General features: G+C 39.5%; 1 protein-coding gene across 15 annotated transcripts in view; it reads right to left on the reverse strand.

The window, feature by feature from the left end:
* Positions 1-16534, reverse strand: part of RAPGEF2 (Rap guanine nucleotide exchange factor 2) — a 266791-nt gene that overhangs the window by 55593 nt on the left and 194664 nt on the right. For all 15 annotated transcript variants that reach the window (XM_069557277.1, XM_069557276.1, XM_069557279.1 and 12 more), the window contains one exon: positions 180-311. In XM_069557277.1, coding sequence (XP_069413378.1) covers positions 180-311 — 132 coding nt within the window. The remainder of the gene's footprint in view (positions 1-179; positions 312-16534) is intronic.

A 16534-nucleotide genomic window follows, 5' to 3' on the forward strand; every position in this document is an offset into this window, starting at 1 on the left:
CTGAAACAAACGTGCAACATACTGCATGTCTGTGTGAAGCATAAACATTACCATTTATTCCACTTGTGCACATATAATATAAACACATGTATCTACCTTACAGATTCTATGAATGAAGAATCACAGAACTCCGCAGGACACATGGAGATGAAGCGAATGATAAGGAAATACCTTCCTACCTGGTAGATATCAGAAAGGCTGCTGCTCCCAGAATCACTAGTGATACTACATCCTGAGTGGCTGGAGGAGACGTGCGTCACCTGTGGGTGGAGACTGTCAGTGAGGTGCAGCTTTGTGAAATCTGCAGGAAGCTGGGGAAGGAGCAGGAGACACCAAGTTACAACTGGAATCAAGAACTCCAAGAAGACATTTAAAAATCGTATTATACTCTATTTCACACCATTTGGCCAAAAGCACTATGAAGTTCCTTCATTTTTTAAGTTCACAATTACTAAACACTGTCCAGTTTTACCAAAAATCACAAAATTAAGTTTAAGGGCATTCAATGAGCCTTAAATCATACTCAATTCAATGCTTAAACAGGTAGATTTAGTGCTTAAGATTAACTTGGTCCAATGGGCTACAATTTTTAAATTATACATCAATGAGCAAATCAGTCTACTATTTGTCAGCCAGCACAAATGCAACTTTGTGGCAAGAGACAGCCTAAATAAGAAAACAGATTTGAGGTTCATGTATGCCCCAATGACATTTAAAGGTTAAAAAGATGAGGATCTTAGAACTGAGGAAGTATATGGTTACACAAGTAACTATGCAGGCACTATGGAGAAAACAGAAAAGAATGTTCTCAGAGAACACAGAATCAACTCAGAGAATGCAGAATCGAGAAGGTTATAGACAACATTTATCTATGTCTACACAAACACATAAAAATCAAGATTCTACTTGTTCATGGTTAAACTTCACATACAAACTGCATCTATTGAACAGATTTACTAAGCATTCCTCAAACGTTTCTATCACTCCCCACATAGCAGAGAAAATGCGTTGAAAAAGGAAACATTCACACATTTACCCATTCAACAAGTATTTACTGAGCCCCTTTCCTCTTACTATGTGCAGTAAAATCTTAGACTCCTGTAAGTTATTATTAATTCTTTTGCACTCAAAAAGGGTGCTGTTTATCTATAATATCAAACTACTGACCAATAATAAACCTGATATTTCCAAATATATGTTAACTGACACCATGCACACTGATAACATCTCTCTTTCCTGCTGGCACACTGATCCTATTTGGCTGTTGAATAATAAAGACTAACTGCTAAAATAAAACTCAAGTAAGAGTTCGCCTTGCCAACACTCCCTTCTCTTTCAGGGCCCTCTGCCCTTCTCTCCTTCCAAAACCAAGATGCTATTTCTTCACAGGGGAGGTGATGCAGGTTCAAGGCAAGGATCAATGAGGTTCATACCTGGGGTTCCAAACAAAGAGGTACAGTGTATCTGTACCCACCACCATTCAGACCTGACTTAATAAGCAGATCATGATATATAATAGTACATAACACATGGATGGACTTGGATGGCATTATGCTAAGTGAAATAAGTCAGACAGAGAAGGACAAAAGTGGTATAGTATCGCCTATACGTGGAATCTAAAAAGCGCAACTAACTAGTGAATATAACAAAAAAAAGCAGCAGACTCACAGATATAGAGAAGAAACCAGTAGTTACTAGCACTGGGGCAGGGGGGTGGGGGGAACAGGGAACCAGAGGAGTGGAAGAGAGGGAGGCACAAACTACTGGGTATAAGACAGGCTCAAGGGTGTATTGTACAACATGGGGAATATAGTCAATATTTTGTAATAACTGTAAGTGGAAAGTAACTTTTAAATCATATAAAAAGTTTAAAGATTAAAAAAAAACTCTATCTCTTCATAAAAAAACACATTTAGTAGTCTGCATAGAAATTTTGTATTTTTTAACATCATGGGAGACAAAATATACAAAGAAATTTAAACATAAATTTATTAAGGGGCATATAAACAGATGCCAAATAAACAGATAAAAAGACATATGCTGTAGAAGCTCAGAGAAGGGAGATGTTTATACAAATGTGTGAAATTGTTGCAAAACATGATCTATGTTTCACAATTAATGCTTTTTTACCCGATAATTGAAAATGTGAAATAGATAAAATTGGGAAAATAACAATTTCCCAGCAAAGAATAGATATGCAAAAATTCCTAAATTGAGAATTTATATATTTTATCCACAATGCAGGATATCTGCAGGATAAATCCCCTTCATCACCCTGGCTACACTTCGTTTAATGCAGTCACTCGCCACAAAACGCACCTGAAGAAACGTGACTAAGTGGCTCAGTGACTTTAAAAGGCATTACTCAATACATGCAATTACAGAACAATAAATTGATTTCTATTGATTGTCTTTTACAGAGATAACTCAGGTTGACATGTGCCACACAGTGTGACTTTTTAAAAATTAACTTGAATATGTCAAATAAAGATGTATCTATCTAACGAACTTTTACTCAGTTATTTACTCAAGTCTCACAGGACACGCTTCTTTTCGGTGTCCACCAACTAGTCATCTCTCCTGACTAAATGCACCATGAGGAGAGCACCAGGAGGCCTGAGCTCTGAAGCTAACAATATAGACACTCCACAATCTATTCATCTATGCTCACTTACAGCCACAAGGAGCAGAATTATGTGGCTTTGTCAGGCTAAGAACCAAAAAGACCATGTAAAGAGGAAAGAAGAAATACTTCCACGCTTAACTCGATTCTATTTTGTAAAGACTTATTGAATACCTGCTATGTCAGACACTCTGTTGGGGACAGGAAATACCAGGGTAAATAAGACACCCCCAATTCCAAAGGTAACTTCTGCTATCCCAAAAGTCACTGCAGTAGGTGTCATGCACAACAGAAAAATAAATCAAACATAGTTTTTAAACATGGCTTTTCCTCTCCCCACCACTACTTTTGTTCTTTGCAGACAATGAAACGATGTTAAACTCATTAATGAATATAAATGAATATAAATTTCAGCATTAACTATTTCTTTACATTAGAATAGATATCATGTTTGAAAAAGTGAAAGTTGCTCAGTTGTGTCTGACTCTTTGTGACCCCATGGAATAGTCCATGGAATTCTCCAGGCCAAAATACTGGAGTGGATAGCCGTTCCCTTCTCCAGGGGATCTTCCCAACTCCGGTCTCCTGCATTGCAGGTGGATCTTTACCTGCTGACCCACCAGGGAAGCCCAAGAATACTGGAATGGATAGCTTATCCCTTATCCAGTGGATCTTTTCAACCCAGGAATCAAACTGGGGTCTCCCGCACTGCAGGTAGATTCTTTACCAGCTAAGCTACCTGGGAAGTCATGTTTGAGAAAGCTTTAAATGTTTTCCCATAGACAGGGATAACAGTCTCACGATTAAATGTTACTGACAGGACACATCAGTCAAGGTTATGGAATGGGAGGAGTATGGAGGCTGTTCCCATAAGGGAAGAGTCTGAAATGCACAGCCACACAACCAACAGACCAGACGCCCGAGTCCAGGCCTAGGGAAAATGGGTCTTTTAGAGGGAAACAAACCAGATGGGAACTGGGAGGCAGGGGGCAAACATGGGTACAGACACCCGCGTTTCAACCTCAGGGCAAAAGAGTGACACCTGAACCTTGGGAGACAGGAACGCCGTTTGAGTAAATTATACCAAAAAAAAAAAAAGTATAAGATGCCAAAAATAAAAAATTCACTTATTCCTAGCTTTTCTAGGCTTGATCAAGGGCCTACTTGAATTACTGTCACTATGCTATACAGTCAAATTTCAGATTAAAATGAGGTTGTGAATTATCTTATGACTCTAGTCACCACTTATCACAGAAATCCTGTTCAAAAAATAAGAAAAGTTTTTGAAGCCAGGACTACACACAGTAGTTATCTGAATAAAATTAAATCATAAGTAAATGGGAAATTGATACATTTTACACATTTTGATCTTAATACCAATATATTTAATAGCAATTCATTAAGAACACAGTTCAAAGGAATCTATTTATATATATATTTTAATATTTGATTATATGAATACATTACCACTCAAATTTCCTGGATCAAGTAATCTATATTCCTAAAAAATGATACTTGTGAATCACAATTGTAGTGTCAGGCAAATGACTGAATCATAGTTTAACCATAAACACTATTAATTACATAAGAAATAGGAATGGTAATATGTATTTGAATCAGATTCTTAAATGCATAAAGCAAGCATAAACTTAATATGAATCACAGTTTTTCAAAATCCAGGTATCAATTATTTAATAACTTGTTTGTTTTCTTTTTTCTGGAGAAACAAGGAGGCTCTAACAATTCGCTTTAAGTAAGAAGTGTTACAGAAGACTTCAGGCTCGTATATGAACAGGCATTTGATAGTCTTTGATTTATTTATTAATGTAAAGATTGGCATTTATAAAATCACAAGCTACTGAATGAACTCTGTTTTGAGATGAAATGAGTGAGTAAGAACTGAACTCTCTGACATCACTGGATAAATACTTTGCTGAATTGGTAAAACGACCCAAAGTTTTGCTAACATAGTAGAGACTAGGGTTTTACCCTTCTTCCCTCTCCTTCCTTCCCAGAGAAAACGTCTTCTATTCATGATTTCCAGCTCTACAAGAAAGGGCCAGTGTATCCCTGGATATGTAATAGAAACATAATAGAGGTTTACAGGCTGCTGAGAAATCCAACAGTTCAAAATAAAGCAAAAAATTCAGTCACCATCAGTTGAAACTTACCTAACTAAAAACGTCTCCAGCCAACCCCAGAATCACTTTATTACAAAAAGTAGTTACCACACAACACACAAGGTTTGCAGTGATTGTCAGAACCTATCCAATCCTCCATGGCAGTTCATCTCAAGTAAGGACACCACCTAAGGTAAGTATTATCCTCAGTGACTACAAACTTGTTGTTTAGTCGCTCAGTCGAGTCCAACTCTTTTTCGACCCCATGGACTGTAGCCCGCAGGGCTCCTCTATTCATGGGATTATTCAGGCAAGAATACTGGAGCGGGTTACCATTTCCTTCTCCAGGAGATCTTCCCCACCCAGCACCAAACTCACAGCTCCTGCCACATCCCCTGCATTGTAGGTGGATTCTTTACTGCTGAGCTACAGGAGAGCTTCATGTAAGCTGTATCCATTACTCAAATGACTGGTCGCCCCAGATCATCACTGGAGTTCTGTGAGCGCTGTTCATGCTCATGTTTCCAAGCTGCATGGGGAGGAGCTGGTATATCCCTGAACACATTTCCCATTTTTTTTCCTGAGGTGTTAGTGAAAATACAGTATCCTATATTTTCCATTCATTCATTCATTTATGGAAAACCTGTGTTGTGAGGATTAAGTGAATGACCAGGTATAAAGCAAACAGAGGAGGGCCTGGCACTCAGAAACTAGCAGGGTGGTAAGTCAGCCATAAACTACCCCATGCAGACTCGGGGAGACACAGGGTTCCCCCCAGTTCCAGATTCCTGTGCCTGGAATCCAGTCCAGATGCCAGCAGGTACTGAGCAGCTCCCAGAAAAGGCCGCAGCAGTCAGTCATCACCCAGCTCCAAACACAGTTCCTCACCCACAGCAGGACTCAAGTTGTGCTTTCAAATCAAGTCATATTGGGATTTCCCTGGCAATTTAGTAGTTAAGACTCCATGTTTCCACAGCAGGGAGCATGGGTTCGATCCCTGGTTGGGGAACGAGATACAGCATATTGCACGGTGCAGCCAAAAATAATAATGATAATAATAATAAAATTTTAAAAGCAAGTTATATTTTCTTTGTGTGTGTGTATATATATGTGTGTGTGTATATCTATATAGATATAGATATACACACACATGCACACACACACTCACATACAGTTTTTCTTTTACCAAAACTGATCTAACACTGAGTTCTGACACACTCTGATCTGTTTCTACATACAGCTTGAATAGACAGGAATAATATTTGGTAGCTCAGTTTTAAGACCACTTTATACTATGGTAAACTTTTATTTCTATAATTCACAGTACTTAAGAACACCAGAAAAAGTGAGCATTTGGATGCTGAATATTATTCATCAGAAATCACTTTTACCTCTCATATCCCATTAAGACATGCTCTAGACCCAGGACGCATCCTTGAATAACACATCATCCATCACCAGTATTCCACAAAGCAAAGAGAAAGACTCCTGCACAGTACACAATTTCTTTTGTTCATAAATTAAGGAAAGAAACAGAGCTTTCCCCAAAGGGTCATGAGATAATAATGCAATATATCTAATAATATTTCTCATTAAAACATAGGTAAGCATTTTAAAACACTGGTATGACTATGCTTTACAGGAACAGTTCTACAAAAATCTGCTTTTATCTAGTAGAGAAACCTGCCAAAAGATTAGCAATCTGTAAGAACTTAATATTCTCCCAGCTTCCTGTCAGGCTCAGAAGACATAAGCTTCATTTTATATAATGAGTTATCTTCTGTTCAACTTCCTCCCAAGTCAAGCAACTGTGAGCAAGTTAACGAACCTCTGTGCACCTTACTTTCTTCTGTAAAATGAATACAGTCAATAACGTAGTCCAGTGGCTAAATAAATAGCCTGTAGACCACACCTAGTGGATTCCCAGGTGGCAACTGTGGTAAAGAATCCACCTGCCAATGCAGGAGACAGAAGAGACGTGGGTTCAATTCCTGGGTCAGGAAGGTCCCTGGAGAAGGAAATGGCAACCCACTCCAGTATTCTTGCCTGGAGAATTCCAGAGAGAGAGGAGCCTAGTGGGCTACAGTGCACAGGGCTGCAGAGTCAGACATGGCTGAGCGACTAAATAGCAGCAGCAGATTCCGCCTGTAGCTGTCCCTCTCCCTCTCTATTCCCTCTGCCATTTTTCAACCAGCTTAAATCAGATAGTTTTCAAATGCAATGGGGGGGGGGGGACTTATTTTTGATATTGTCCTACCTACCATCACCTTTATAGTAATTTACTTATTATATTCCCCCAAAGTTTACATGCCACATTTAAAACTGATGAGATGGATGAAACTGGAGCCGATTATACAGAGTGAAGTAAGCCAGAAAGAAAAACACCAATACAGTATACTAACACATATATATGGAATTTAGGAAGATGGCAATGATGACCCTGTATGCAAGACAGGGAAAGAGACACAGATGTGTATAATGGACTTTTGGACTCAGAGGGAGAGGGAGAGGGTGGGATGATTTGGGAGAATGACATTCTAACATGTATACTATCATGTGAATTGAATCGCCAGTCTATGTCTGACGCAGGATGCAGCATGCTTGGGGCTGGTGCATGGGGATGACCCAGAAAGATGTTCTGGGGAGGGAGGTGGGAGGGGGGTTCATGTTTGGGAATGCATGTAAGAATTAAAGATTTTAAAATTTAAAAAATAAAAAACTAAAAATTAAAAAAAAAACAAAAAAAACAAATCACATATCTATATGGAAGAGCTCACTGTTAGACTACCATATTAAATTCTGCAAAGTAAATAACCTCATCATGATAATGCTTACAGTTCAATTACTCTTTTGTATAAATGTTCAAATATTCATAGCTGAGAATTCTCTCAAAGTGATAACACCTTGGAGAGTTTGTGCTTTTGTGTGAATAAGCCCATTACATTTGACTGTAAAAGCCTCCACATCAGTTGTGTGTTTGGCCAGGACACAAGGTGCGTGGTTCTTGCCATCCATTCACACCACCACTCAAGGACACTTTGAACAAACGTCTCTTGGTGGGAGGGGAGGGAGTGGTGCAAGTGTGGTCATGCCTTATTTCAAAAGTTCCTTGCAATCTCCCCACATTAAAACAATGTTTTGGAGCAAGGTATCACAAATAGGACTTAATAATTAGTTAAAGTTTATCTACATTAAAATTTCACTTTTCTGTCCAAACACATACTTCTATATGTGAGAATTAGCTCCTGAATTGCAGTGGTCACCCAGCCCTCTCTCCAGGGCAGAAACACCACCCTCATGTTTTTAAGGGTTCGTAACACATGAATCACAAACTTCACTGGCTAAAGTGGTATGATTACAATCCAAAACTTAATTCCAACATTCATGAAATAAGCACAATCTGAACACAAATAGAACAACTAGGATCCTGTTGAGGAAAATAAATAATTAAAACTAATACTGATTGAAAGGTTGTTAGTCATAAGACTGATATTTTCCAGCAAGTACCTTTAAGAAGCCTTTTCTATTGAATGTTGATAGAAAGCACTGAACAGAAAACCTGTGTGAACTTCACTTCAAAACAGAAAAGTGGACTCCTTTATTAGGAGGAGAAAGTCTATGATCTAAGTACCATATATTCCAAAATGTAAGGCTGTGGCCCATTTTATCCAGGAGTAGCCGTAAGATCACCTATACACCAGTTTCTGTGTGCCAGGCCCTGTTCTTACAAGAGTCTCACAAACTAGGTATTATTATGACTATTTTAAAAACAATAAGATACAGAAAAGTTAAGTCATTTCCATCAAGAATGTAAAGTGAAAAGATGGCAGAGACAGATTCCTGGATGCCTGGACCTGCAATGAATACACTTAAGCATTAAACTTTAATGTATTTATTAATTTATTGGTTGACTTGAAAACTCTCATGGATATTGATGAAATGCTCAAATGGCTGCTTATATCAATTTATGAATGTCATTTCTTATGCAAATTTCAAAATCAAATAGATCTGAAACAATTGCTCACTCTTACTTTCATGAAACAAATTAAAACTTTACATCTTTATCTCCAATATCAACAACATCACAATACCACTTTCTGAGCCATCCAGTAGAGTTTTCATTCCTTCTAAATTGTTTGAGATCCACCATTTTTTTGAATAGGTATGTGATATACCTTAAAACATAAGTGAGGTTGGTTTTTCATTTGTCCTGCAGATTCTTTACAATTATCATTTACTATTTATAAGCTAATCTTCAAAATGTTGTGGTAATATCCAGTATTTGCAATTTTGAGATCACATATCCAAGAATCAGTATTAAATCTGTGTGAAACAGGAAAATTCTGTAACTCCTCTGTTCCAGCTCCACCAAAGACCCTTACATCACTTCAAGCTGGCACTGTTTGAGGTCATTACTGCTTATGTTCCTCATTGAAGAGTACTTCATTGTTTAAAAAATAAAAGTAAAATGAATTGAGAGAGAACCTCATAATGTAAGATAGCAGTCCCCAACTTTTTTGCCACCAGGGACCAGTTTCACAGATGGGGGAGCAGGGTACAGTCTTGGGATGATTCAAGCACACTACATTTATCGTGCACTTTATTTCTAATCTAATGCCACTGCTGATCTGACAGGAAGTACTGGTCCACAGCCCAGAGGTTGCTTTTAAGAGACAAAAGCAACTTCTTCTTTGGTAGTTAACTCTGGCAGAACAAAATCTCGCCTAATATACAATAATCCTAACATCTGACAATCAGAGAAAAAGTGTGTGCCTGCATACACACACTCCCATGCAGAGTCACTTATAAGCTAGTCAACTAATTTTATCACCTTAAAGAAAGACACCTGGCAGAGTGAGAAGAGTTCTATAATAAATCAGAATCACTGAAAGCTTGTCATCTGAAAGACAGTTGCTTTTTTTTTTTTCAAAATGAAAGGTTTATGTGGGACCTAAAATAGACTATATAATCTTCCACAGAAATACTGAAGTAGCTGATTAATTAATCTGTATATCCTGTTGTCTGTTAAGAAACACAGCTCCCGTGTGGCTTTCAAGTTACAGCCACTCCATTCTCACTTGAAACACACACACATAACAATCCCTTTTCTGAAAAGCACACCTTTCTCTGAGAGATAAAAAAAAAAAATTCTAGATCATTTAGTCTAAGACACTTTCAATAAAATACAGGGCAACTGTCAGCACTGAGTCAGGTAACTGAAAAAGCACGTTCTGGGTAGCATTTCACCTACAGAAATCCAACTCCTTTGTGCATACTCCCCTCATGTTAGGAATAATCACCACTATTATTTGGGGTTCATGTATTACATGGTGAGCAATGTGGTGAATATGTGAAGACTGCTTGTTCTAATATATATACAAAAGCCCAGATACTACACTTAATTGTTGGAAGAAACAGTGCCAACAAATAGCTCAAGGGGCATGTCCAAAGCTTCCAAGTACAAGGCTCCAAAAACTACACTTTTCACTTTGTATCTTGACTCTAGAAATTTGTCATTTGGGGCCAAATTCTAATTCAGTCTTGACATCCATCTTCTTTCTCCCTTATTTAAACAGAAAACATCCAGAAAAACATTACACTAATATAACCATAGCTTCATTTTCTATTACAAGAACCAATCTAATAGGAGTATTTTTTTAGCAAAATTTGTGATTATCCATATGATAATACTCATCAACAGTTACTAAAACTTGAGTTCTCGTATTTTCCAGGACCAAGTGGGATCAATGCTCTGTGAGGAGTGATCCCCAGAGATGAAGTGGAACCACTGGTGATATCAGAAGTATCAGAAGACAGGTTCTAGGACCAATTAGACAACAACCGTGATGAGCTCCCGAGGGAGTGTGGGCAGTTAACCCAGCTGTGAAAATGCTCATGGGAATGTGGAATTAGGGAAATGAGCGTTTAAAGTCAAAGAAAAAAAGATTCCTACGGGATCCACAGATGTCTTAAGCTGCCTTCTTTTCAAACAAAAATAATTAATAATTGGATTGGCAAGAGAGCCTCACTCAAAATTAAAGACGTTACCCCACAAGTATTCTTCAGCTCACAACTGAGTTCATGCCTCTGGAGGATGACTATACAGAAGCAATGGACACTGCGTTCACACCCTACTTATTTATGGTTTCTACAGATGTGCCATGACCTTCTCCTCGCATCATGAGAGGCTCTGGCAGAAGACACAGGAGCTTTGCGGGAAGGTAGGACTAGTGAGACATCATGTAGAGGGGCCTGGACCCTGGAACCCTGCTTAGAGGGTAACTGCCCACTAAGTGATCAGACTCTGTGCTGCTGCTGCTAAGTCACTTCAGGCGTGTCTGACTCTGTGTGACCCCACAGACGCAGACCACCAGGCTCCCCCGTCCCTGGGATTCTCCAGGCAAGAACACTGGAGTGGGTTGCCACTTCCTTCTCCTCAGACTCTATGCAACAGAGAATAAACTTTCATTGTGCTTGAATCCTTGTGTTTTGTTTGGTTTGGTACAATGGCTCACATTATCTGAATTCATACAAATACAAATATGATGATACTTTTTTGTGATTTATTTATGAAAAATCTTTCATGGTGAAATTCCAAACTCTTTAAGGAGAAGTAGGATAACACTCTAATAACACCCTGACCTCATAGTGTCATGTATCATTCAGATAAAATCTACACTGGAGTTCCTTTTCTTACTCAGTCAAACACATTTACTGAAAACCTACTTTATGCCAAGCACTGTTCCTGGCTTTCTAACATAGCAGCAAGTGTGATAAACTCCCTGCTCTCATGGATCTTACAAATAGTGTATGGAGACAAATAATAAAAGGTTAATGAAGAAAACTGTCAAATAGTGCTAAGTACTGCGTTCAGCAAAGATTAAGAGAGACTGATGTGACAGAAGGGCGACTGGATAGCCAGGAAAGATCAAAGATATGACAATGACAGGAGAAGCCTGGTTTTTATGTTCTCAGTTACTTCCTAAAGGGGCCGTTCTCATCATAGTGCTTTACTAGATACATATGTCATTCTACTAGATAGATAAACATACATATACACACAGACAATATACATTTTATATCTTACACATATACATCTAATACAAATATATCTCATATAAATACATATACACACATATAGACATACATCTGAGCCAGCAGGGAAGCCACACAGATATATACACATACTTTATACATGTAACACATATATTACATCTCATATATTTATAAAGTATATATTTGTGTCTGTGTAAAACAAGAGAAATCTAGTATATCCTTAAGGCAAAAAAATACAATTACTAAACATCTTATGAAAAATTATTAGGCTCTCTGTGCAACCGCAAAACAAAACCAACTAAGTATGATGGTACCTTATGACCCCAAAAGAGTATAAAATAGATTCAGGTTTGTTCAGCACCCTAGGGCTCAGAGGGCACTAATACATGACCAAATTTCAATATGCAAATATTACATGATGGGAATGTAAGGGTTCCAAAATAATTATCTGTCCTCCAAAAGTACCACTTAACAGCTTTAATGGAAAATTAAGTCTAGAAGCCACGTACTTAGTCAACTGATTTTAAGTAGTCAAAAATTCATTGAACAGACTGATTGCTGAAGGGAAAAAATACTTCTATTGAAAGATAAGCTATATTCTTTGGAAAAATAGGAATCCATGAAACTTAATTTCCCTAGGAAGAAACTTGAATGTAGTCAAAACCCTTGATTCCATAGAATCCTTTATTTCCTAGCATTTGTGTGTGGGTTGTAGGATGGTGGGGGTAGGGAGGGAAGACCATCGAACAGGTAAGAATACATCACAGAGACATAAGTAAATTGAAAGTGAAAATTAATAAAGTAGGATATGGGATGTAGAGGGTGAGAGGCCTTACTGCTAAGATGTCATCTGAGTAAAGACCACAGTGGAGTGAATGCCTGCACCCTTGCAGACACACATGTGAAAACAGGCGTTTCATCAAGGGCACAAGCCACGGGCACGGCGGCCTTGGTGTGTTTAGGAACAGCTAGGAGTCAGCACCAGCCCCAAGATGATCAGAGGGAATTAGGGCAGGGAGAGATTCCACGGGAAACCATGTGGGGAAGCTGCAGGAATGATGCTGACTTTCCTCCTGAGTGAAATGGAAAGACTGGAAGGTTCTGAGCACTCACCATGCCGCATCATGAATTTAAACATTTTTCTTAAATGGTTAACGTAGACATGTATTATTGCCATTTGGAGAAATATTCAACAGTAATTCCACATAATGTAAATACAAAGAAGATGTTTATTACAACTTGTACCAAGAGACCATCAACAAACAAGGGTCTCACTTAGAGGACGTCCCATGGCAACGACTCAGCTGTGAAGCTGTATCTATTCTAAGTCACGTTTCCGGGTACACTGGCTATATACCTCAATTTACTGAAAAATCCCACCCCATTCCTCTTATATCTATGTTACACACACACGAGAGGAAACTACCTAGATTTCAAATGATATCTCAGATTCTACTGCTCGTGGTTCATTTCTAGATTTCACTCAAACACAACCACAACTGCTGCTTTTCCCCTGAGGAGTATTATAACTTAGCCAGACAATAATCTTTAAACCAAAATATAATTAAACATTATCCCTCTTAAGTTATTCACAAAAAATAGTAGGTATGTGTCTAGTATTTATGTGTCTAGTATTATCAGTTTTTCCCTTTCCTTCAACGATAAAGATACTCATTTTAGCATTTATTTCCAAGGACTTCAGTGATAAGACATTTAATAAACATCTATTTTCAAGGGCTTTGTGTGTCAACCCTGGCACACCAGATAATGTCATTGCTTTAGCTCTGTCTGGAGGGCACTGGGGGAGAATTAACTGAACATTTGCAGTGCATTACTCATTGCCTGGGGCCAGCAAAGACACATGCTACCAAAACTGCACAAAGGCTAACAGATTTTTCTTTTCCTCCAGTCTTCCTTTTTCATTTGTTTGTTTGCTTAGACTGGTGAACCTCAGACAGCGTATCACCAGGCAAATAGTATGAGTGACCAGGAAACAGTGGCGCACATGTGACCTCACAAGAAGACTCCTTCCTAACACCCTCACTTCCGTCAGTGCTCCAGCATTTCTCAGTTACTGTACTATACTTAGTCGTTCAGTCCTGTCCGACTCTTTGCAACCACATGGCATGTAGCCCATCAGGCTCCTCTGTCCATGGCGATCCTCCAGGGAAGAATACTGGAGTGGGTTGCTGTGCCCTCCTCCAGGGGATCTTCCAGACCCACGGATCAAACCCAGGTCTCCCGCCTGGCCGTGGATTCCTTACCATCTGAGCCAAGGATCTATTTACAACATCAACTGAGCAACTGTCTTAGAGAGTACACTTTTCCTAAACAAACACCAACATCTAGTACTCTACAAAGCTTTTACTTGCCTTAAACTTCAACTACTTTCTCTGAACTTCTAAGTCCGTATATGTACGTGTATTCATTTATTAATTCCAAGTTTAAACTGGGGAACCAGAATCGTATTAATCAAGAAGATACACTTAGGGAATCTTATTACGAGTTTCATATAATCTGTGGTGTCACTAGTGCATGCACACGCACGCACACACAGCATAAACAACCTGGAAGCATCCTCAGATACACACAGCTTACCTTCCGCAGCCTACAAGTTACAAAGCCTCAATTCACCCTCAGCAGAACCAAGACCTTAGACAACTGGCCAAGCACCCACTGTGCACCAGAGCCTCTGATGGGGATTTGCAGAGATTCTCCCACTTCATCTAACACCACTGGGACACCACCTCCTGCATCAATCTCTTATGTCCCTTTTATCTCCTCTCCAAGTTGCAACCAAGCAAGCGTCTAAAAAAGGGCAGAAAAATACGCACCTGATCATGCCAATCCCCAGCTGGTAGCCAGTGAGGGACCCTCTTTACCGCAGGGAGAGGGTCACACCCCTGACCTCCACACCCACCTCTTCTCCTGGTGATCTTTGCACACTCCTCTCAGCCCCTCATTCTCTGCCCTAGGTGTGGAAGCTCTTTATGGTTATTTAGTAATAAATATCATGCCGAGTTTCTCTCTCCTCAGCCTCTGTTGTTCCTTTCTCCTACCAGGACACCCTCAGCCAGGGCAGCCGAATTCCTGAAGCCTTCTCCTGAAGGCGGGTTCTTGTCAGACGCTCCCGTGTCACCCAGAGCTTAACCACCCTTCACAGAAGCCACTACTCCACCCTCCCCAGCCTTCCCTGGGTGAGTCCAAAAGGGCTCATGCGTGCCTTTCCATCATTCTTTCCTGTGCCTCAAAGAGCCTGAAACGCAGACACTGCTGAATAAACACACAAATCACTGAACTATTAACCCTAGTCTAGAGCTGAAGAGTCTGAAGGCCAAGACAAAATGAATCAGGATGCCTCTCCCCACCCAGTTCAACAATCACTCCTGTGTTTCAGCAATTACAGGTAAGACTGCCAGCAAAAAGTGAGAAGACAAGAACAGAAGGAGACAGACGAGATCATACTAAACCCAGGCTAACAGTAAGCATAGTAAAGCAATGTATTTAGTTTGGATTTCCTGCAAGTCAGGACAAAACTTGTGGACTCAAAACTTTTTGAGTTCCTGTCTGTATAGATTCCAAGAGAGGAACCTGGCAGACGAAGAGTGTTTGAACTCAGAACTGTTAAGATTCATCCATCTACTTAATTATTTAACAAGGATTCACTGACTGACTATGATGAGCCAGGCACAGTTTTAGGAGCTTGTCATTTGGCAATGACTGGCCCTGGTCCCTGGAATTGACACTTCTGGAGGTGGGAGGGCTTCGGGGTGGAAGGCGAAGAAGGGTTAAGTATAATAAACAAATAAAAGAATTATAGATATCATCGGTTCTATAAAGAGAACACTAAAGGGTGGGTGATGCGATGGACCATGATACCTAGGACTAGGGAGACTATTCTAGATGGGGCACCTGGGGAGGCTGCTCTGAGAAAGCGACATTTGAGACAAGAGGTGAATACACACAAAGGATCCAGCCAGACAGGGAACCAGGGGCGAGCTTGACAGATGGAAGGAACACGGAGGGCAGAGGCCCCAAGGTAGGAAGAACTTGGGGATGCTCAGGAAACAACCATGCTCAAGGTGACTGAAGGGCAGAGAAGTGTAAAGAGGTTTGGAGTAGTAGGAATCAGTCCTACTATGAAGGAGGCTTATTGTAAGAGCAATGGGAAGTCACTGGGGTTTTAAACAGGCAACTAACAGGATCCAGTAAGGCTTTCGACATCATTGTGTCTCGGTGAATGCAAAAAGAACATGTGTACCCGTATACAATGGAATAGCAATGGACTACTCAGCCATAAAAAGAATGAAATAATGTCATTTAAAGCAACATGGACGGACCTAGAGCTGATCATACTAAGTGAAGCAACTCAGGCAAAGAAAGACAAATACCATATGATATCACTTATAGGTAGAATCTAAAATATGACACCAGTGAATTTATATATGAAACAGACTCACAGACAGAGAGAAGAGACCTGTGACTGCCCACTGAGAGGGAGTTGGGAGAGAGATGGATTGGGAGTTTGGGATTAGCAGATGCGAACTGTTAGATGCAGGATGGATAAACAAGGCCCGACTGTATAGGACAAGAACTACATTCAATATCCTGTGACAAACCACAGCGGAAAAGAATGTACATGTATAACTCACTTTGCTGTAAAGCAGAAATGAACCCAAGAGTATAAATCAATTATACTTCAATAAAACAAAATTTTTAAAAAGATAGATCATTC

Source organism: Ovis canadensis, chromosome 17 (assembly GCF_042477335.2).
Source record: "Ovis canadensis isolate MfBH-ARS-UI-01 breed Bighorn chromosome 17, ARS-UI_OviCan_v2, whole genome shotgun sequence".
In the NCBI taxonomy this organism is placed as follows: Eukaryota; Metazoa; Chordata; class Mammalia; order Artiodactyla; family Bovidae; genus Ovis; species Ovis canadensis.